Genomic DNA, 23028 nt, shown 5'->3' with positions numbered 1-23028 from the left:
TGTGGTGATGGACAAAAAGCAGAGGAAAGCTGTTGTGGTTGACATAGCAATACCAAGTGACTGCAACATCAGGAAAAAGGAACATGAGAAACAAGAGAAATACCAGGGGCTCAGAGAAGGGCTCGAGAAAACCTAAAAGGACAAGGCATCCGTGGTGCCAGTGGCATTGGATCACTCGGGGCAGTGACCCCCAAACTATAGGAGTGGTTACAGCAGATCCCTGGAAATACATCAGACATCTCGGTCCAGAAGAGTGCAGTTCTAGGAACAGCAAAGATACTGTGCATAACCCTCAAGCAAGGAATATATATATATATATATATATATATATATATATATATATATATATTATAAAACAAGAGAACGGCAAACTGGAAGTGCTCAATATAGTTGTTTTCAAACCTGGTCTTTGTTGCTTCTGTATGTTCCTCATTGTCCTTTTTTTCTGTGGCAAAGAAATGTGCAAATATTTATCTTTTGCACGAAGTTAAGCTGCTGTGTACAGGTACTTTTATTGATTACTGCAGTCGACAGGCAGACCGTAATCAATGCACACTCGAGTATTCACATCTTGGAAGTCCAATCATGAAAAACTGGAGCTATCATCATTATTTTTCCCTCTGTGTTTCTGATTAAGTTTCAGAACTTTATTAAAAGAAAAACATAAACACACAGGTAAACTCTGACTATAAAGGAAGCTGTTTTGTCCTGATTTTTTTTTTTTTTAATGCTGAAATACTCATTTCACAAAAAAAGATGAAGTACGTTCAGAGCCGTGCAATTTTGCCTGTTAGCAAACAGCCTCCCAATTATCTTGGCTTTGATTGCTTGCTTCCATCAAGGTGAGCGATTAGACCACCGCTCCTGTGAAGCTTTGGAAGTCGTCCTGAAATCACTGCACTTTGATTTCATCAATCTGCAGGCAGCGCAACTGGAGGAAAATGTGAGTTTTATGAGCAAAACTTATTTTCCCCTATTTTCATCTTCGAGTTCCAATACAGTTTCATATTCAGGCCTTTCCTTGTATCAGATTAGAAGCTGTTACTTTTTTTTCTTGCCCAAAGAAACTTCATAACATTCCTGTCAAATTTCAGGTCTTGCTTTCTTAATTTTTCCCCTTCACTATGTTTTTTTTTTTTTTTTCCTGTTCCAGGGAGCATCGTCCTTGCTGGATATGATTTTGTACTATGAATCCACAACGTATCTTGACATTTCTGACAACAGCAGTATGGGAACATCATCTTGGAGGGCCCTCGCTCATTTGATAAAGCAGGTTGGCTGACGCAGTGAAACAGTAATCTTTTCATGTAGGCTTTCTCACAGGGATAATGTTCATGTGAAAGAAAGTGAGTTTGCGATGCATTAAGTGCAGAGAAGATGCAGGGTCAGACAAACAGGGTTAGAAGTCATGGTACTGCAGGCACATGCAGCAGCAAGCTCGCTAAGGAGTCGGACCAAAGTAGCATCACAGCTTACATCAGTGGATGTAACTATTAACAGCACTATTAACAACCAATTAGATCCGAGGTTACTGTGAAAGAAAATTCCTTTATTTTTCTTTTCATATGTAACACAAATCAAACAGGATTTATTTATGAAAGAAAGAGAATTGCTTGTTTTTCTTAGGGGACAATGTATATATAGGTGTTCAAAACTGATCTGTTTTATATAATCTGAACTGCTTACACAGACATTTTGATATCACTCAAAGGATGGGGTGCAAAGATGAACTAAAACCAGATTTTTTTTGTTTTTTAAACTGCTTTTTACTGGTGGATCTAATGAGTGTAATTTCACCTTTCTTTCTTATCATTCTCTAATACATTTCGTTTTAATTTTTCTATATTTTTTCTGCGCTTCTGTTTTGCTTTCAGAGTGCATGCTTGTCCAGACTGGATGCTTGCAATGTGTCCCTGTTGGACTATCGTGTCCAGTCTTTATCTAAAGCTCTGCTAACCAGCCGCCTCAAAGTGCTCCACCTAACCAACGCCCAGCTCAGCGGCAAGTCTCTGTTCACACTGGGTATGAAACACAAATTTAAGGCAAACTCATAATTAATGCTTTTTAAAAACATATGTGCAATTTTTTTTACTAAATAGCATATGAAAATAGATTAACAACATCAGCTAAAAGAATAATAAAGAGTCATAAAGCAATGTGAAAAAGTTGAAGAGCACTTATTCTGTGGGAAAGGAATAAGGTAAATGTCTCAATGACTATAAGATGTTACCCCAATGTTTTGGTTAACTTTACTCTAACTATCTTTGCAATCACAGGTGCTACAGTTCTTTTGGAGTAAAAAGTAAGTTTTAGGGGTTTTATACATCTGGACATAACAATGTTGATTTAGTCTTTGGAAGGTTCTAAAGTTATTTAGACCTAACTTTGTATGCAGAAAAAAACAGATTTATCAGTCTCATTATATATTAAATAAAAGTGAAGCCAAAATCGAAAGACTTGGTGTTTAAAAAAAACAACAAAAAAAACAAAGAAAAACAAAAACGGTGTCCACCATCCATGATGCAGCATTACGTAGGTCCACATCAAGCAGCAATAAAACTGCATTCAGACCAGGCGCGTTTGCTGCGTCAAAGCGTCTGATTTACATGCTATGTATATGAGGGATGGCGTCGAGAGGCACAGCAGCACGTTCAAGCCTTCTGGCATCGGACGTTCAACCCTGGAGTTCAAAGAAGTGAACTTTTGTCACTGGACGCCGGAGTGTCAACAAATCAGAAAAGCTGATCCAGGATTTTTTTGGGGGGAGATGGACACTACATGCTGTTATCATTCCTGCAGAGCTGCCTGCATAAAATTTTTTTATAAATATCAAGGGGTTAAACTGTAAAGGTTTTTTAAAAAAGCCTGAAGAATAGATTGTTATGTATACGGAAAAGAGATCATTATTGCTGCACTGAGAAAATAACAAAAAATATTAAAACGTGCCAACGAAAATTATTCGATTATATATTCTGGTACTTGCAGTTTTTACCACAAACCCTAAAAACTCTTTATATTCACTTCCAGCTGCTACTAAGTGCTGCCTGCAGCAGAGAGCCCTCAGCAGGGATTTCCAGCGCTGCCTATCGGCTGTATGCTGGAGGTCTAGCGGTCCTAACAAGAACTGCATATTTTAGTAGGATCATAATCCCGATTAACTGACTGCACAGGTGATGTTTGGAGGTGGACTTTCTCTCTTAAAAACATGCATTTTTCCAACTTATAAAGTATATCAAGCCAAGCTACTCTTGCTTGAAGCTACAGAACCGAGCAGATAAACGCAGAACAAAGCATCCAGAGTGTCAAAGGTCAAAGCAACTTGACCACAGTTTCATCCAGTGTCTGACCAGGCACGTACAATTTCTGTTCGGATTTCTTTTGGTGTGAACACAGCATAAACCTCAAGTAGACTTTCTCTGTCTGACTTTTTCAGCCTTACACTACTTCAGTGGGCCAAGCTTCATCTATCTAAGGGTCTCAAGTTTTCTTGTGGAAGAACTTAATATTCAGAGGACTTCATGGTTCATTCAGTGCCTGGTGTCAACGGTTGTTATGTTAGAATAAGGGTGTCCGCTCTGATGTTGGGTTGGAATCGCTGTGACATTCTTTAGGACGATAAACTTAATTTAGGTTGGAAATGGCCTTATAACCTTTAAGATTTGATAAATAGTTAATAAATAGTTGCTGATTGCTGGGGTGTTTTTATCCAATCATCTTAACACACAACTGTATGGTCCAGGTTAGCCAATGTTTATAAAGTTACTCACCTCTACTCAGGATCAATTAATCACTAATATGCAGTAGAGTCAAGTAACAAAGTACAGATACTTTGTTACCTTATTTTGGCTATCTACCGGTACAATGGAGTAATTCTTTTTTAGACAACTTTTTACTTCTACTTCCTTACATTTTAATAATAAACTTCTTAGCTTTATGTCATTTCAACTAATTTTCTTTAGGGCCTCTTGGTATTTACATAAAAGATCAAATAATTTGATTCACCCAGACATTTAATTTCTTTGTGGTTGTTTTTCAAGACAATGTAGACCTAAATCTGACACTGTTACCATTGATTTAATCAAGAATTGTAGTAAAAGGTTCCTTTAATAGTGTAGTGCACTAAAGCATCATTCTTTTATACATTTTTTTATGCATTACTTTCATACTTTAAGTAGTTTTTAAAATGGTACTTTTACTTGAGGAAAAGGCTTAAGTTAATACCCTAACTTCTTCAAAAGTGTTTTTGAATGGTAGGATTTATGCTTCCACTTGAGTAATAAACATTAGTACTTTTGAGACCTCTGCTAATCTGACAACATGTTAAATATTGAGATATCTGAATTCCTATCCTGCCCAACTGGTTATGCTCTTTGATGATCTTAGACGAAATGTTATTAGTGCATCCCGACCATTTTATTTTTTCCTATAACTGTTCCAAGAATCCAGTTCTGAGGAACAGTTTGTGACAAGAGCTTCTATGGTGTGTATTGGTTGTGTAATATGTTGGGTTGTGGGTGTTTGTGTACTCTGGTCAGCAGGACCAGATTTCGACCTATGACCGTCTCTGCAGGTCTGGACCAGGATTAGAGGCCTAATCTCTTACCTGCCACTTTACGCACCAGTGCACATGTCTTTAAAGGCTGTGGAAGCCAGGACACACACACACTCCAATGCCCATACACACACAGGGCATTTAAGGTGTAGATATCTGTCCATTCTGCTGAAGTCATTGATCATCTTTGTTGTATCTTTTGACTCTGGGAAGAAAAGATAGGGCTGTGCAGGTGGGAAGGGTATGGGTCATGCTATATATACAGGTGCTGGTCATAAAATTAGAATATCATGAAAAAGTAGATTGATTTCAGTAATTCCATTTAAAAAGTGAAACTTGTATATTATATTCATACATTACATACAAACTCATATATTTCAGATGTTTATTTTGTTTAATTTTGATGATTACAAATGACAACAAATGAAAATCTCAAATTCATCATATCAGAAAATTAGAATATTACTGAAGACCAATAAAAACAAAGGATTTATAGAAATGTTGGCCAACTGAAAAGTATGAACATGAAAAGTATGAGCATGTACAGCACTCAGTATTTAGTTGGGCCTCCTTTGGCCTGTATTACTGCAGCAATGCGGCGTGGCATGGAGTCGATCAGTCTGTGGCACTGCTCAGGTGTTATGATAGCCCAGGTTGCTCTAATAGTGGCTTTTAGCTCTTCTGAATTGTTGGGTCTGGTGTATTGCATCTTCTTCTTCACAATACCCCATAGATTTTCTATGGGGTTAAGGTCAGGAGAGTTTGCTGGCCAATTAAGAACAGGGATACCATGGTCCTTCAACCAGGTACTGGTAGCTTTGGCACTGTGTGCAGGTGCCAAGTCCTGTTGGAAAATGAAATCTGCATCTCCAAAAAGTTGGTCAGCTGCAGGAAGCATGAAGTGCTCTAAAACTTCCTGGTATGTGGCTGTGTTGACCCTGGACCTCAGAAAACACAATGGACCAACACCAGCAGATGACATGGCACCCCAAACCATCACTGACTGTGGAAACTTTACACTGGACTTCAAGCAACGTGGATGAAGTGCCTCTCTTCTTTTCCTCCAGACTCTGGGACCTTGATTTCCAAAGGAAATGCAAAATTTACTTTCATCAGAGAACATGACTTTGGACCACTCACCAGCAGTCCAGTCCTGTTTCTCTTTAGCCCAGGCAAGACGCTTCTGACGCTGTCTGTGGTTCAAGAGTGGCTTGACACAAGGAATGCGACAGCAGAAACCCATGTCTTTCATACGTCTGTGTGTGGTGGTTCTTGAAGCACTCACTCCAGCTGCAGTCCACTCTTTGTGAATCTCCCCCACATTTTTGAATGGGTTTTGTTCACAATCCTCTCCAGGGTGCGGTTATCTCTCTTGCTTGTACACTTTTTTCGACCACATCTTTTCCTTCCCTTCGCCTCTCTATTAATGTGCTTGGACACTGAGCTCTGTGAACAGCCAGCCTCTTTAGCGATGACCTTTTGTGTCTTGCCCTCCTTGTGCAAGGTGTCGATGGTCGTCTTTTGGACAACTGTCAAGTCAGCAGTCTTCCCCATGATTGTGTAGCCTATAGAACTAGACTGAAAGACCATTTAAAGGCTTTTGCAGGTGGTTTGAGTTAATTAGCTGATTAGAGTGTGGCACCAGGGGCCATCAATTTTGAACCTTTTCACAATATTCTAATTTTCTGATATGATGAATTTGAGATTTTCATTTGTTGTCATTTGTAATCATCAAAATTAAACCAAATAAACATCTGAAATATATGAGTTTGTATGTAATGTATGAATATAATATACAAGTTTCACTTTTTAAATGGAATTACTGAAATCAATCTACTTTTTCATGATATTCTAATTTTATGACCAGCACCTGTATGAGCACACAGACAGAAACACATGAATAAATATATTACAAGCAAGCACAAAGGAGAGAGGTGTTAGTATTATGCTGGAATACATTACCATAAACACACAAACACAATTTAACAGGAAGCAGACAGTGCCATGGAGTCAAAGTACATTAGACATACTCTGCCCAGACAGTCCATGGTTGGTCCTCCTATCAATAACAGAGCTTTTCTGAATGATGTAAAAACATGCTTTAAGTACATCAGAGGGGTAAAACCATAGAACCTAATCTTTTAGAGTATTGCGAAGCCTTTGAATCCACTAAAAAAGAGCAAATTGCCTTGCAGTCTTGTAATTGACAAAACACTTGTGAACTTAGACTTTGCCAAGAAAATATGCTCCCTATCATAATGCAATTTATCCACATTTAAATCCGACATTTTGCCTGCTTAGAGGAGCATTTACACAAAAGCCACTGAAGCAGCTTCACTCGGCTACTTGAACCGCTTCTACGCTGAGCACCACTTGTAGCTCTCTGTATCTAATTAAAGTACAACTATGTCTTATAACTGCAGAACTTTATCAGTATAGCAAAAGAACATCTTCTCTAAGTTTATGTCACTCAGAGTCATAATTAAAGGTATTTTAACACAGCAGACCTGTTGCACATTTGGTCCATCCATCCACTGTTTCTTAATCACTTGATTGTTAATGGCAATTTCTTGAAGTTTTTACTTGCATGCTGTTCTGAAGTAAACATCTCAGTGGTTTATAATTAGGTTTTCCAATAGAATTAACACGTTAGCCAAGTTTAACAAAAGTTATGTTAAAGTTGGTATAAGATTTTACAGGGTTTTTTTTTTTTCCTCAAATATGATCTAAGGGCAAATTAAGTTGAATTTAGAACAACGCATAAACATGAAGTACACTCTTGATTTTTAGTTTAATAAATAAAAAGAAACAAAACCACATATCACGTGTATTTTTTGTGTTTAACTTTCAAACATTAAAAGTATTAATATAAATCTGTGATCTGCTGAATTGTAATCATGTTTTTATCATCAGATCATCAAATGAAAGTTTGTGTTTATGACTCCTCATGTGGACATGAAAATCAAAGTCATGCTCAGAGCCTGTCGCCTCCGCTCAGCTGGGAGCAGAACAGACCCAAATGGACTCAGTATGCTGCCCACTCTTCCCTCCTCTTTTTCAGGCGCTTCCTGAATCTCTTTGATATTTTCAACTCTTCCAAACCGCCCTCCTCCTCCCACTCACAACCCACATTCTCCCCCATCGTTCATGCCTTTACCGAGCCCCCCCTGGCCAATCCCTCCACCTTCCTCCCCAGTGGGGGTCCCAGCTGAGGATCACCGTCTTCGATCAGACCGGATTGTGTGCTTGCAGTAGAGTTGGCCGGGATCAATCCCACCGATTTCACCATTTGCTTCCCGCTGGGTCTGATGACAATGTTGGCATTCCACATGCAGGGCTGGGGGTTTGATTAAATCTGTGGCATTGATCTGGGTGGAAGGGCGACAAAGGTCCAAAACATGGACAAAAGTGAATCACAATACAGTATAGACAAAACAAAGGATGCAAAATTATTTTAAATATAAATGAATACGGAATACGCATCTAAACAGTGATAAAGTCATGAAAAGAAGTGGTTTGCTGAAATCTGACAGGTGTTTAATTACCTCCTCAGAGAAGTAACATCTCTGCTTTCACCTTTTTTATTGTTAGACAAGAGAACAACTGCTTCTTCGCTGTAAGAACTGTTGGAAGCTCGGTCTCCTGCTGTGAAATCATTTTCATGATCACGTTCACAGAGTCCCACGGCAGAGGCCTAGTGTTTTTTGTTCAGGACACAGCAGATCAGATTTAATACATATGAATTGAAAATACATTCCTGTTATCTCTAAAATTAGAAAACAACTTGTTGGCTTCTACCCAAAACCTCCAAATGACCTCTTCTCTCTGACCCTTCAAACTGTCACATTTGATCCTAACCGCAGACTGAAAAAGTCCAAACTTGTCAACAAATTACTTAATATTGATTCAAGTTTTTTATGATGGCTTCTGCGAGGTTTCATCATTCATCCAGGAAAAGGTGGGAGGGTATCTCTGCCTTATTTTCAAGAAGTATGGTCACAAATATGGATCATAACTGCAGAAGTCATATCCTGGATACATTTGAGCTTTCTTCTGTAAGTTTCCTCAGAGATCAGATAATGCACAGGTATGCAGTAGGACCTCTTTGTTACTCCTCCACATTAACGAGAATCCAAATGAGATGGTTTCTCTCATCAGGATAGCTCCCGGACGCCTCCCTCTGAAGATTATTGTAACAGGTTATCTGGACAGGTTTCACTGGAACCCACTAGGATGGATGGACAGAAGGATAGTGGATAAAATTGGTCTTTTTAAAAATCTCCTTCAGTCTTCATGTTTTAATATTCACAATGTTAAATATCAATATAAATGCTAAAAGCTTTATATAAAAGCATTAAACATCTGAGCAGGATGATTCTCTATTGCCAACCCCGCTTTCATCTATTTAGTGATTTTGGTAATTTTATGTCCGTTTCTCATCTCATCACCTACAGTTCAAGCCTTGAAGGCTAACAGAGCCTTACAGGAGCTCCATCTTTCCAACAACCAATTGAACAGCTACCAGGACGCCATGCAGCTGGGAGATCTGCTGAGATATAACAACACTTTGCAAAAGCTGGAACTCAGTAACAATGCTTTAGCAGATGGCGGTAAGTTTATCATGTTCATTAAAGAGCAAAAACCTTTTGCAGAGATTAATTCTCACAAGCAGATTCTTTAAAAGGTAGGCTACCAATGTCCAGAGAACAAGCCTGGAGAACTACTACATTGAACAAATCAGGAAAAATAGGAAATTCCAAGAGATTAACAAGGACAGAAAAAAGGAAGAATGATGGGCTGGTTTGGGAGTCTGAACACACATTTAGGAAGTTATAATACTGTGAAATGTATATGTGGTGTGACTCTCAGGTCAATTTCTCTATCCTTACAATGTTTACAGTTGGAGATAGCACTAAAGTTGAACATCTTTTAAATTCACCTTAACAGGTTGTGGTGATTTTTCAGGGTTGGAGGAGCTGTGTGAGGGTCTATCAAGGCAGACGAAAGGTGTTAAAGGCTTAATCCTCAAGAACAACCACATCACACAGAGAGGCATGAAGTACCTGGCCAAAACTCTGGTAAACACTTACTACAGAAATAACAAAGATGAAATATTGAAGTTTATATATTTTTTTGGCCTTTATTGGTTTGTATATTAGTTTTCAACTTCAAGTGGAGTTTGAGGATGTTCCCTCTTAACTGGCAGACTGCAGTGGTGGTTCCCCTGCATAAGAAGGGGGACTGGGAACTGTGAGCCAGGAAAGCATTTCAAAGTGTTTTGTGGTGCCCTGTAGGGGCCGCTCCAGGAGTACGGAATCGGGGGCCCCTTTACTAGGGGCCATACAGTCTCTGTACAAAGGGAGCAGAATTTTAATCTAAATTGCCTGCATTAGGCTGGACCTGTTCCAGATGCACTTTAGACTCTGGTAGGGCTGGCCTCTGTCACTGGTCCTGTTAATAACCTCAATGAATACGTTTTGTATGTGCAGCCAAGGGCCAGAGGGGGTCTGGTTTGGAGACCAGCGGAATTTGTCTCTGCTGTTTGCAGATGACATGGTTCAGCTAGCTTCCTCCTGGGAAGACCTATAGCAAAAATCAAGCAAAAATTGGTTTGCAACATCTTTTCAACATCTATTGTTGGACTAAAGTGGGACAAAATCAGACCAACCAAACACAGCCCAATGTTCAACAACTATTTCTGGATTAATCAAGACTACAAAGGACTGACAAGATTCAACTTCTAAATGACGTCTAATGTTTGGGGGGGAAGGAGGGCATTCACAGCCAAGTGTGAGTGTGTTGTCCAAGATGAGAATCAGCTAAGAAGCTAAGTTAACAAAGTTAAATTATGACTGACTGTTATGATCTGTAGTGAAGAAAACACAAGAGTAGTTTGATGAAATAAGAGGTGTGGGCTGTAACTGCTGGAGAAATGCCTTAATGACCATAATCAGACATTTGGCTGCCCATGTGGATTATGATGAAAGAGGATTAGGGTTAGCGGTTACCTCTTAGCTAAAGCTTTTTTTCAAGAGATTAGTTGCATTTTGAGTCTTGATAAGAATGTCCAAATTTCCTTTGTTGTCCATGTTTTGTGTTTTTTTTTTCCCAGTTTAAAGTCAGCATGTCGTGTGTTAAAACATACAGTGTTTGGTTCTTTCATACTCTTCACTTCCCTGTAAGCTTCTCACTCTACCCAAGGGGTATGAGTTTGACAGTTTTCAAGCACACAAGTTGCTTCTTTAATTGTCTGCCCTCATCCCTGGTGCATATCCATCCGGGATGCTTGGCCTGCTCCTCACCATGCCTCTGATGTGGAGGCTTTTCCGTCGTCCTCATCTCAGCTTGGAAAAGGGACTGAGGAACGGGGGAGGGTCTGGAGTGTGTTTGTTGTCACGGCGGTGCAAATTAACTCTAAAGAAGATGCTCTCCAGGTCTGTCAGTCTTCAAGCTTGTTTCCGCCCCCGTGCTCCATCTCTTTACAGAGCAGTGACCAGAGGAGGGTGGTGAGGCGACGGGACGCAGCCAGGAGTGGGCGTTGCGTTCCACTTCAGGCAATGTGGGCCCCTCGTGCACCAAACACCCTCAGCTTCATGCACTAGCTAATCAACCTTCAATGCTAATGTGACTCTGGAGAGAGAAAACAGAAATTCTGAGTGAATAACATGAGAGGGAACATTTCTGAAAGGAATAGTATTTACAGCTGAGCGGTGGAAATCTAAACTTTTCAGCCTCTCCAAACTGATTGACTACTAACACTCTCACTAACAGCCATTCTGGTCTCACAAGTTATTTTTCTCCAGCCAGGTCTGAAGGCCCTGGAAGTTCTGGATTTAGGGGATAATCTGCTGGGTAATGAGGGCATCCAGATGATCAGGGAGCCGCTCATGTTGAACAGTTCAGTGCTGCATCTTGGCCTTGCCCAAACAAACATCACCTGTGAAGGTACAGTAACTTCTAACCCATGTATGCCCTCTTAAATTAACATATATTGTCAGCAGTAATTTGAGGTTTTCAACTCTACTGCTTGACTGGTATCTTAGTATAAGATTTGTGGCAAAATTTTTTTCTGAAGGCACTACATCTGTCCCTCCATATAAGGTGCTGTGGCGCTGGCTGAGTTCCTTGCTGAAAGTCGTCTGATTCAAAGGTTGGACCTCCATCAGAACAAAGTGAAGCTTGGAGGCTTGATGGCCCTTAGTCTGGCCCTGAGGATAAACAGCTCTCTGACTGATCTGGATGTTGACCCCATACCTCCACAGGAGCTGGTAGGTGTCCATCTTAGTCTTTGGGGTCCAGCTCAGCTTTATCTACTTTAGTTGACTAAAAAGGATTTAGGACTCTTGGGAATGTTACAGTAGTTGCAAGTTTGGGACATCTCAGAAACCCAGCTTGTTTTATGGTACATAGAAGTGAAACCTAATTAAATGTAATCATTCTAATACCAAACTGAGTTTGAATATTTGTTTACCCATATTCTACCACTCATCTGATACCAGATTCAGGAAATAAAGTTTTCCTTTCTCCTACTTTGTTTAACTCTTTCAAGTCATCAAGACTCCAAGATATTGTAACAGCACCAGTTGGAAGAGTAGCTCAGTCCCAGTCTAAATATATCCATCTGATCTATCATGTTCAGGCCTCGTCTCAGACTTTGAGATGCTTTAAATGCTACTTCAATTGGCTCAAGGATCTGCTGGAGATCCCCTCTTGGTAGGGTCTGCTGGAACTTACCATCCACATATCAATGCAAAAATGAGAAATTGTCAGTTTGAATAAAGATCCATCCATTGTTGAATTTTAGTCAAGTTATACCCCTTCCTTGTTACTGATGTTCCCTTAAAGGCTGTGGAATACTCTGTGCACAGACGGTTCCGTTGGCCTTAAGTGGCCAATAGAATTATTTTTAATTCCTCATTACAAAATCAATTAAAATAATATTAATTAATACCAAAGAGAAATTATATGTTGCACTTCTTATATGGGCTTCTTCAATGTTTTTTTGTAGATGTAAGTTGCTGTAGGCAGCTAGGATACCCTGTAGCTGCCGTTCTTAAAGGGAATCTAGAGTAGTCTCACAATATTGAAAAAAGGTTATGTTTACTTTATATGTTTTACAATTTAATAACTTTTATTTTTTTTAAAGTGTATAAGGAATGAATAATTATGGTAAAAAGTCAGACATTTTAGTTTGGGGTAAGTTGGAGTTCTCTGGCTTCCAGCTCTCCAACAGTTCTATTTGAACCTATATGAGTTTACTCACATTTGGTTTCTTGTAGACTTGAATTCATGTTTATGATGTTATGTGTTTTTCGTCTCCACCTTTCTATGGCTGCAGAGGCCTGAGGAAAATGGCGCCATAACTTTAATACATGCCCCTCCTGGATTCACTAAATAATTACCCACACTTGCCATCTGTTTGTCATGATTTTATCTCTGCTGACTTATTTGCATATTAAAGCATTAATTAAAATCTCGAAGGAAGGGGATGCTTACTCTGAAGGCAATCCATGCACAGCTTCCAGAGTACTTTTATTTTTGTTTGCAGTGGTTTACTGTTTGTCTGCGTGTTGTTTACACGATTAAGTCTGATTTTATGAAACGCCTCCTCTGGCTAAAGTCAGGCGAAAAGATGTGCCAGATTCTGGAGGATGTTTCTGTGAATGTGTGTCATTAAAGCTGGGATTTCTTCATCTCATTCCTCAGTTGTTGTTTTATTTTTTTCCTCCCCTAAAGCTGCAGAGAGATATGATTAGCATTCCCGCCGTTGTTGGGAGCTTGTGTGGTTGGGCATTTTAAGGGAATTGTAATAAGGGAATTTTTTAAGCCGTGGCAGGTTCTGGAACCACACAGATGGGATTTGTCTTGCCGTGGCCTATGCAGGTGGGAGGAGTGACGATCGTATTAAAAACCAAATCTTTCCATCAGAAAGCAGCGGGTGGCCAGATCAAGTGTTCCCGCTCATTCCCATTCCCCAGGCCGCAGAGGAATACGTGGAAATTTGGGGAAAATAAGTGATAGAGGGGGTTAAGGCACTCGCTGATGTGCCTGTGTGTGTTCCGCCGTGTGTGTGGTTTTATAGGGAAGCGGGAGGGGATCAGGGATACGCATATTTAGAAGGTAGAAGAAGGAGAGGAAATCTGGGTCCTCTCGTCTTTGTTTACAAGAGTTGGAGTTTTCATGTCTGTTGCCACAGTGCTTCATTTGATCAGTGGCCTGTTTGCTGTTAATTATTAATTATTTACCCGTTTAAAATATTCATGCTCCCCAGCCCTGGTGGAAAAAAGCCTTTCTGAGGGGCATCTTCTCTCTGTAGCCACTGCAAGGGGGAGCTGTTTATACATCCTTATCAGGGGAACCAGTTAATGAAGTGAAGTTCCTCTGCCCGACACGCTCTTAATCACACATTGGACAACAGGGCCTCTGCGCCTGCTTGATGCCTAAATATTTGGCTTTGGATTTGTCCAACACGAACGCCCTGTTAGCAGAAGAGTTAAGAGATAAGGCAGGCGAGTGTCCTCTTTTGAATGTCGCATGTCAGAGGTAGATGTTGTTAGAGCAATAATTATGACAGCAAATTGTGTGTATTTATATTTACTGCTATAATTGATATTTTTTTCCTTGTAATCTGAAAGCTTTTCAAAATCATACATTTTTTGCAGACAAATTTAAACGATAACCAACCCAAGCCAAGCCCATTTTCCAGGTTTTTGTTGTCTCTTTTACTCTCAGCGGTTGAAGGATTTTGGTCCATTTTTAAATACGGTTTAAGTTTATTAAGTGTTTGCAGACATTCCTTTCTGTACAGACTACCTAAGGTCCCACCAACATTTTTTAATCAAACCTCTTCTGGACTCTTTGGGTTCAACCTTGTTTTTACATTTGAAACTGGAATTGTTGTCTTGTTAAGAACCCAGGGACAAGTTTTAGAGATAGCTTCACAGAATTCTCCATGTTATTCTAGAATGCTTTAATTTTCAGGAAAGTTCATGATCAACTCAAGAACTGCAGAGAGCTTTGTTTATAAGGTTGCAACACAAGCCGGACTCATCAGACCTTCAGCACTGGGCCTAATAACTTGCATTGGGCTGATATCCTGTTTTCTCGAAAAATAATGCTACATATTTTGGTAAAGGATATTCAGTATGGTGTTGTCCGTCTGAAAGATTCTGTTTCAGCAGTGCACTAGTTATACTTTGAAAAACCCAATTTTCAAGTGGAAACAGACATTCTCATTCAGTACTTTCAGACAAGCTATACACATTAGCTTATTTAACTAACTTACTAAGGCCTATTACACAATTTGGATATTTTGGAGGTGAATACTGTAGATAGCTATTGGGTCACTCTGACTGCCAATAAAAAGTCATATATGATTTGCATAAGTTTTGGGGTTTTTTTTCCACTTGCTTCCTTTATTAAGACCCCTGCTTTCCCTATATATTATTGACTATTGCTATAGTCTTTCTGTCTTGGCTTAAACCCTTCCTGCTTTTTTGTCTTGGAAACATTATCTCAGGCTGATGGTTATTTTTCTTTAATTCTATTTCCCATTAGCTAGTCAAAAGCAAAGATACTTTTAGAAACTGGTGATTTTCCCCTTTCTACAGGTTAACTTTGAATGCAAGGTTAGATGCTGGAAAATCAAACAAGGTGTTAATTCATGGTAAGTTACAGACTAAGCCAATGTATTTATTTTGTTGACATATCAGGGTAACTTTATCACATAATTATGCATGATGTTTTAGAGTCAGTACTCGAGTGGAGGGGCATTAAAAAAATGTAAAAACCATCCCCCTTCTTAAGTGACCATGACCCCCATACCATCCCCTATGACTTTTTATCTCTAAATGTGTAAAATTTCTACTATATATTAACAGTAATTGCAATAATATTGCCCTTTCAACATTTGGAGGGCCGTGGGCTTACTTGTAGCTTGAACAAAATAAATAAAATCAAAGAATTGGCCTACTATGACTATGAAGCTGATCACAATGTGAAATTTGTTCTCTGCATTAGTCCCTAACTATGTAGGGGCAGTGATAGCCATGCCAGTCCAGGCACTGACTCCAGTTCTACTGTAAGGTGTCTTGGCCAAAGTCAATGAATGGCGTAGCTGGCATCTGACAAACATACCATGCAATGTTATGTATGCCTCTAAAAAAACAAAACAAAACAAAAATCCACCATCCCCCCTTTTTTAACAACTAGACTACTGTTTAGAGTGGAGCTGTGTTTTTGTCAGAGATCACATTGAGGGTGATCACGCAGACAGCGGCCTTTTTAAGGAACCATTTTTAAGTGCGATAAAAAAGAAGGGTCTATTTGTATGTTTTTGGGGCCTTGTCATGTCCCAGTAGGCCGGCCGGGTTTCACAGTAGCCCAGTCATGCATGCAGCTTGTATGTTCATGATGCTGCTGCTCAGGAGCGTCAACATCAACCATGCAGAACAAACCTTCAGACAATGTCTCGTAGGGCGGTAACAAAATGGCTCCAAGGAGATGGACGGTTCTGGATTAACAATATTCCCATATCTGCAATTAAACTACAGTTCATATCTAGACTCACAAGACTAAGTCACCATCTTGTTTAACTAAACGAATCATTGTTTGGTCAATACTGGAGGAATGGTCAAACTCATGGTAGTAATTTTCAACTGCTCAATGAGGACTTGGAGTACCAAACCCCTTTAAATAAACTGCTAACTACTTGGTAAACCACCACCCTGCATTATTTTTACACAAGCTACCTCTCAAGAACTCCTAGATATGTATTTTTCCTTGTTATATTTTTGTTTATATATATATATATATATATATTTTTAATTATATGAATAATACATTTCAAAAGCCATTTTAAAATAAATAAACACATAGCAGCAAGGTGTGTTTTGTTTGCAAATGATACATTTTGAGTTAACATAAAATAAAACAAATCTTACTATATATTACTTATTATTTAAGTACCTCAGCAAACTATTAATCTGCTTCTGGTGCTTTTGTCCAGTGTTGTAGAAGGAAAATCTCTTTCTTGATAACGCTCTGTAAACTTTTCCTAACTGATGAATAGAAATGTTGTTTTGGTCTCTATCACAGAGGCGTTAAAAGCTGACATTGAGATAATAAATGTTTGTGTTTCCTTAAAAAAAGCCATTATTGGCAATAGATAAAGAAAACACAGAGGAATATATCCTAACTTGGATATGAATTTACAAAGCTAATATAAAAAAGAGACATTAAGAGGGTCTTATTCTGTCAAAAGGCTGTTGTTGTAAACTCTCCTAAATATGCCTTAATATAATTTAAAATTTTGTAAGGCACGTTTGATCTTTTGCCAATTCAATCCATTAATTTGGGTTTCTAACTGTAGTAGAATATGATAAATCTTTAGATAAAAGCTTTATATTTAAAACAACTAAACGTTCAGGTATCTCAAGGACTTTACTCCTTATACCTTCCTTTTTCTAACACATACTTCATCTTAGGAAAAGAAAAAGTTATTCAGAATTCAAACTAGGGGTGTGCAAAATAATCGCCATGACGATGCATCGCGATTCCAATTCTTGTGATCTACTGCATCGATTCTTGATGGCAAGAATCGATTCTTAACTTCAAAAAATGAACAAATAAAATACATGAATGGTTGGCGCACATCTGCCAAACCAAGTGTCACAAGCATTTCCGGCCGTGGGATACTGCGATGAGTCATATGAAATAAAACATGGAGGACACTATGAAAATTTGCCCCTGTATCGTTTTCTTACAGTGTTCAGTGAAAATATCGCAATGCATCGCAATGCATCGCAATATTTCAAGTATCGTGATGCATCGTGATAGAATCGCATCATGGCATGTGAATCGTGATATCGAATCGAATCATGACTTCTTTGCCAATACCCACCTCTAATTCAAACAGTTTTAAAGTTTTAACTTTCACATGCACATATAAAGCAAAAAAGAGTAAAAAGTCTTATATAAACCCCATGAATACCTTTTTAACTAACCTGATTTATTGGTTTGATGGTTGCATGGCCAGAACTGGACAATGGAACAGAATGCAAATGTATAAACGTAACGTGGAAATCCAGCTTGTTTGACCTGCATATCTGAGGGATACTACTGAAGCATTGTTTAGTGCTATTATCCAACATCTGGGATCAGAGTCTACTTTTCCTCTTGATGCCTCTGAAAGGGACAAAGCTGGATGAGTCTCTCCAGCAGGCGACGAGGGTTTGGGGGTGGAATAGCTGAAGGGTAGGTGGGTGGGTGGGGGTTTGGTGATCCCCTGTTTCTTTGCAAACACAACAACAACTGCAGCAACACACTAGTCGCTGCGCTCCTGATGTATTTTCAGGCAAAAACAGGCATATTTGCCAGCTGTGTAATTTACTGTGGCTCTCATTTGCATATTAAAGCTTTAATTAGCCCCTCTGAGCGCCAGTGTGTCTCTGTGTGTGCGTGTTTGTTAGGTTGGGGTTCAGCTTTGGGGGTATAATCACTTCAATGTGCAGTCAAGAGAAGAGTGAGATAGGTTTGGATCAGGGTTTGGCTTCAGTCCGGAGGTGAGAGGAGTTACTTCCTGCTCCGGTTCCGATCAACCAGTAACTATCATTTCCAAATCTTTCAGAAATATTGAATCTCTGCTATCCTGAGGAGCAGTCTCAAGTTATAATATTCACATCTTCCCTTGAGCAGGACCTGATTTCTTGTTGAAGTTCCCATTCTATGATCTTATATCTTTTTTGCATAAATAGGTCCATAGAGTTGCAATGTCCAAAGTTTAGATTTCCAGCAGACGCATCTGCTGAACTGAAACACCTCATTTGTAATCCATACAGTAATTTACTTCATGTCAACAGTTACTTAAAAAAATACAGGTAACGTTTGAATAGATAATAAAACTAACTGCTTTACTGGAGGTGCTGCCATCACCCGGGCAGATGGGGAAAAAGAGCAAATTGGAATCACAATATCGATTTTTCAGTTGCTCCAATCATCAGTTTGTTCATCAGTACCTCCTTTTTTACATCCCATTAGTCACTGAAATTCTTCAGACATGTACACCTTTTACATATGATTTATTAGCAATCCTAAACTCTGCTCCTCAGGGGCATGTGTCCTGCGTGTTTATCTGCTTCCACCCACACGAATCAAATAATTAGGCCATTAGTGAGTCCCTGTAGAGGCCATTTTCCATTTGATTTGGATGCATTTAACAAGGGGTGTATTTAAAAGTCAAAAAACTCTGCTCACCTTTAAGTTAAATCCTCACTACACTGAAGCGTAAACAAAAGGAGTGTTAAAATTTTTTAAAAATTGTTTCTAAATCTACTTTAAAGATTATTCTAACCTACAGTGGATCTCACTTTAGAATTGGCTACTGTCTGTTAAAAAGTGTAATCTTTTTATTGAACTGCTTTGGCTGCAGCACATCTATCTCTATCTTAGCCTTAAGACTTACAGTAAGACAAATTTTATTTTATATTTTGTATACACAGAGTGTATACAAAATGAAATTTAGTTCTGCACAGCTTTCAGATAAGATTGATCATAAGGCACAGACTTAAAAGGATCCTTTAACTGTTTAGGGTGACCATATCTTAAAAAAATAAATAAATAAAAAGAAAACGTGCTTTTGAGCAACAAAGTGGGACAGCCTTTGCTTTTTCAGCTGTACCTTCCTTTGACTACAGTTTTATGGCATTGCTTTATATTGCACACCCCTCTTATCAAATTGAAAAATATTTTAGGAAAGACTTCATAAAAAGCTGAAGTTTCACCTTTCACTGGTTTTACCCAGTCATACACTCTTCTGCAGTCCTTGTTGTGACTACTTTCACTTTTCTTTAAATGCAGTTTCCGTCATATTTTGCAATAAAATTCTTTACCTGTTCTGTTTTAAGAGCATTTTGTGCAGGTTGATCGTGCTATGGCACAACTGTGTGATAAAGTCTGTATTTTTTTTTCTTTTTCTAATATGACACAGTCAAATGCAGGACAGAAGTGAAAAATGTGGCACAGTCCCGCCCAAATCGGAACATCTGGTCATCCTACACTGGATTGCCTCAAAAGCGAGAAAGAGCCAGCACTATTATTGTTGCTGGAGTCACCATAAATAGATGCTTCAGCTTGCCAAGCTTGTTGCTGTTTATGTAAAAACATGATAAATGTGGATCTAACTGAGGGGATTTAAAGCACATTTCAAAATGTCATATTATGTCTTGTGTATGAAACACTGTGTTTTCGCTTTGCATTCTGATCCACCCTCCTTTGTATTATTTATCAGTAAACTGATGAAGGGTGTGAAATGCACATCGCTGTGCTGTATCAGGACAGTGGCAAATAAAATAATGATGAAATAATAATAAAAGCTCAACATGCTAAAAAACAAGGCCAGCTCTGTTTTATGATCTCCTTTAGAACTTCTGGAAATTATTTCACATCAAGTGAGTGTCTTCAGTCAGAGGCGTCTTCAGATCCGGTGCAAGACAGACAGCTACAGAAGATCCTTCCTGCACACAGCTATCAACACCTATAATACCTGTTTAAAAAATTAGTTACTGGAAAAAAAATTATTTGAAGTGAAATAGCTGGAGTTGTAATGTTGAGGTGTCAATTGTTGTTATTTTTTATCTTTTTTAGCCCTGGTGATAGAAAACCAATTGCGTCTGCAAAGTCTACAAAATCACAGAAGTGGCCAAGTAGCTGCTAGTATCCTTAGGTCATTGAATTTATATCACTGCAGACAGATAATCTGCACTATGCATCGTTAGATTAAGTTACGTTACGATAATTCATTAAATTGCTGGATTGGATTGCTTCAACATTTGAATATGTTTGCCCTGGCATCTTAATCATTCTACCCATCATAGAAGCTTGAAGTCAAACCACATCCACACTGAAATGAGTAGTCAAAAGTAGTTTCTCTGATCTTGGAAAAGGATTATTCAATTCTTCTCCTAAATTGGTCCTTTCTGGTACCTGATCTTAGATATTGGAGGTGAAATATGATGAATGTACGGATGTAAGGGTTAAACAGCTTCATGGTGGTGCAGTTTTGCAGCATTCTTGTCTTGCATCAAGAAGGTCCTGGGTTTAATTCCTGGCTCACAGTTTCTTTGCATGGAGCTTGCATGTTTCTCCAAGCATACATGGATCCTCTTTGGGTTCTCCAGTTTCCTCTCACACTCCAAAAAATATGACTGGATTGATTAGTGCCTCTGAATCTCCCTAGTGTGTGTGTAGGTGCATGGTTTATGCCTCTGTGATGGACTGAGAACCTGTTCAGGGTGTAGACCGCGATTTACCCATAAACGGCAAAAGCTCCTATGATGGATGGATTAAACTACTTGGTCTAATTATGGTCTTCCTTATGAGACAAAATATGCTTTCAAAAGCCTAAAGATTGACATAAAAAATGTCAAAAAAGTTTCATTCTGATGATAACATTACTCAGTGGCACACTTCCTGTGGGACCCCTGTTACTCCCGCAAGAAGTACCATATAGGATATAGGAAGATATGGGAAGTGTCACTATATCCCTTCTCGAAGGCTGAGGTCATTAGATAAGAATCTTCTCACGGTCCCTTTTACCTGTTTCATTACTAGAGGAGATTGCTCCTTCTAGGCCATTGCACGAAGGTTCTGGAATGATCTCCTACTCTGGTTATATTCCCTTGATTCTGTGGAGGCTTTTCTTTCGCACATCTTTTTAACAACTCCAGTGTGTCAGCTGTATTATTATGACAATTTTATTCTTTTGCTTTGTACTTTTTTATCTTATAATTCTGCACCTTTGTAAAGCACTTTTGACCCCAGTGAAAAGTGCTATATGTTCCTTTGCAACAATACGTCCTGTTAAATTTCAAGATTGCACCAAAATTAGAAATTCTTGTTTTTCATTGACATATATCCTTTTACATTTTCATCCCAAATCTTCAGAGTCAAGAATCTAGCTTTTTTCTTTCAGCACGCTTACACAAAGGCAGTTTTACTACATTAAAAATTATACTTTTTTAGAATTGATCAAAGTAAGTTTTTCCTTTCTCAGCGGCTTTGCTGCAATACTTGTCACATCAACATTTTTGCAGAGCCATACAATAGTTTTATGCTGAGGAAAATTTCTTTGTGGTCATAGCCCAGTAAGTCCACATTTCCCACTAAGACATGCAACACGCTCGCTCAAACAACTTGGCATAATGACCAAAACACTGTACGTTCTGCAATTGATATGGGCCTCCTCTGCATAAGAGAGGGCATATGTATATAAGCTGAGCAAAAGTGGGGGTATCGGATCGCATCGGCTTCCAGCGGGCATGTCCTGAGGCGCCACGCTCAAACAGTCACCCATCAGCAGCTGGCAGCCTCTCATCTGACTACCATGAAGGCCCATGCATGTCTATCTCTTTCCCTCCCTTCATCCTCAAGCCACATCCCTTTCACTTGTGAATGGCGGGCTGACTGCAGAAATTGCCCCTGTCCACTATGTGTGCTGAATATTTAACTATGAATATAAAATATCTTGGCAAGACTTCAACCACCTTCAAAAAGTGAGAGCCCCTGTAGCTCTATGAGCATGCAATCCAAATATCCTGAGTTCTCTGTGCTCTCCTGAATCGATCATCCCGTCGCTGTACGGAGAGATGTCAGGAGACGGAGCACTGAATGATCTTTTCCGGTTGGTCACTGGAGTCAGTGACTGAAAGTGGAGCTCTGAGGAAGATAAGCAAAGACTTCTTCAGTTTCAAATTCAAGAAGAAACTGACTTTCAAACCATACTTTTTCCTCTGTCACACACTTCCTGAATGACAGCTGATAGTGGCGGTCACAGTTAAAAATCACAAGTAAGAATAAAATATTCCGTCCCAACATTTTGTCTTCACAGTAACAAAAACAAACAGGATGCAAAGTTGAGCCATTGTTCAACTAAACAAATGTTTTTTAGCACTCACACCAAATCTTCCAAGACAAGTCAAAGTAATTTGCGTGTTCAATTCAGCAGGCGGTGTGTGCACATTTTTTCGGGGTGTGCGCATTCATCAATATGCAGATTCTAATGACCAACAGGCACAATTTATTGGTGAATGTTATGCAAATGTCAGTATGAAGTGTATTTACCACTTTCAAAGATTCTTCAAAACTGAAACTAAACTATAGCCATAAAGTTTTACATCTTTTTCATCACTTTAACCAGTGAGGTGCAGAATTTCCACAGCCATTGTGGCCACAAAGAAGGCTATGTGAAAATAACAGATAATAGAGTAATAGAGAGAGGTTCTGTGTACATGTGAAAACATTTAAACCATCAGAAATAGCAATGGTAGAATACTATTAGAGACAAAAATGGTTGTCCTGAAAAATTATGTTGAAATATAGTGGTATGCAATAAAAAAACAAATAAGATTTTTAATGACCACCAGAGGACATTCAATACTCACCCTGGGACATGCAGGGGAGTGCATCTCTCTGAAAGTGTG

General features: G+C 39.0%; 1 protein-coding gene across 2 annotated transcripts in view; it reads left to right on the top strand.

Moving 5' to 3' along the window:
- The window catches only part of si:dkey-288a3.2 (protein phosphatase 1 regulatory subunit 37), a 57614-nt gene that overhangs the window by 18597 nt on the left and 15989 nt on the right, over positions 1-23028 (top strand). For both annotated transcript variants that reach the window (XM_038290679.1, XM_038290678.1), the window contains exons 4-10: positions 843-943; positions 1154-1273; positions 1875-2022; positions 9007-9162; positions 9518-9630; positions 11356-11497; positions 11654-11820. In XM_038290679.1, coding sequence (XP_038146607.1) covers positions 843-943; positions 1154-1273; positions 1875-2022; positions 9007-9162; positions 9518-9630; positions 11356-11497; positions 11654-11820 — 947 coding nt within the window. The remainder of the gene's footprint in view (positions 1-842; positions 944-1153; positions 1274-1874; positions 2023-9006; positions 9163-9517; positions 9631-11355; positions 11498-11653; positions 11821-23028) is intronic.

Source organism: Cyprinodon tularosa, unplaced genomic scaffold (assembly GCF_016077235.1).
Source record: "Cyprinodon tularosa strain WSP-4 unplaced genomic scaffold, ASM1607723v1 ctg286, whole genome shotgun sequence".
Taxonomy (NCBI): Eukaryota; Metazoa; Chordata; class Actinopteri; order Cyprinodontiformes; family Cyprinodontidae; genus Cyprinodon; species Cyprinodon tularosa.
This window is presented reverse-complemented; position numbering and strand designations above follow the sequence as displayed.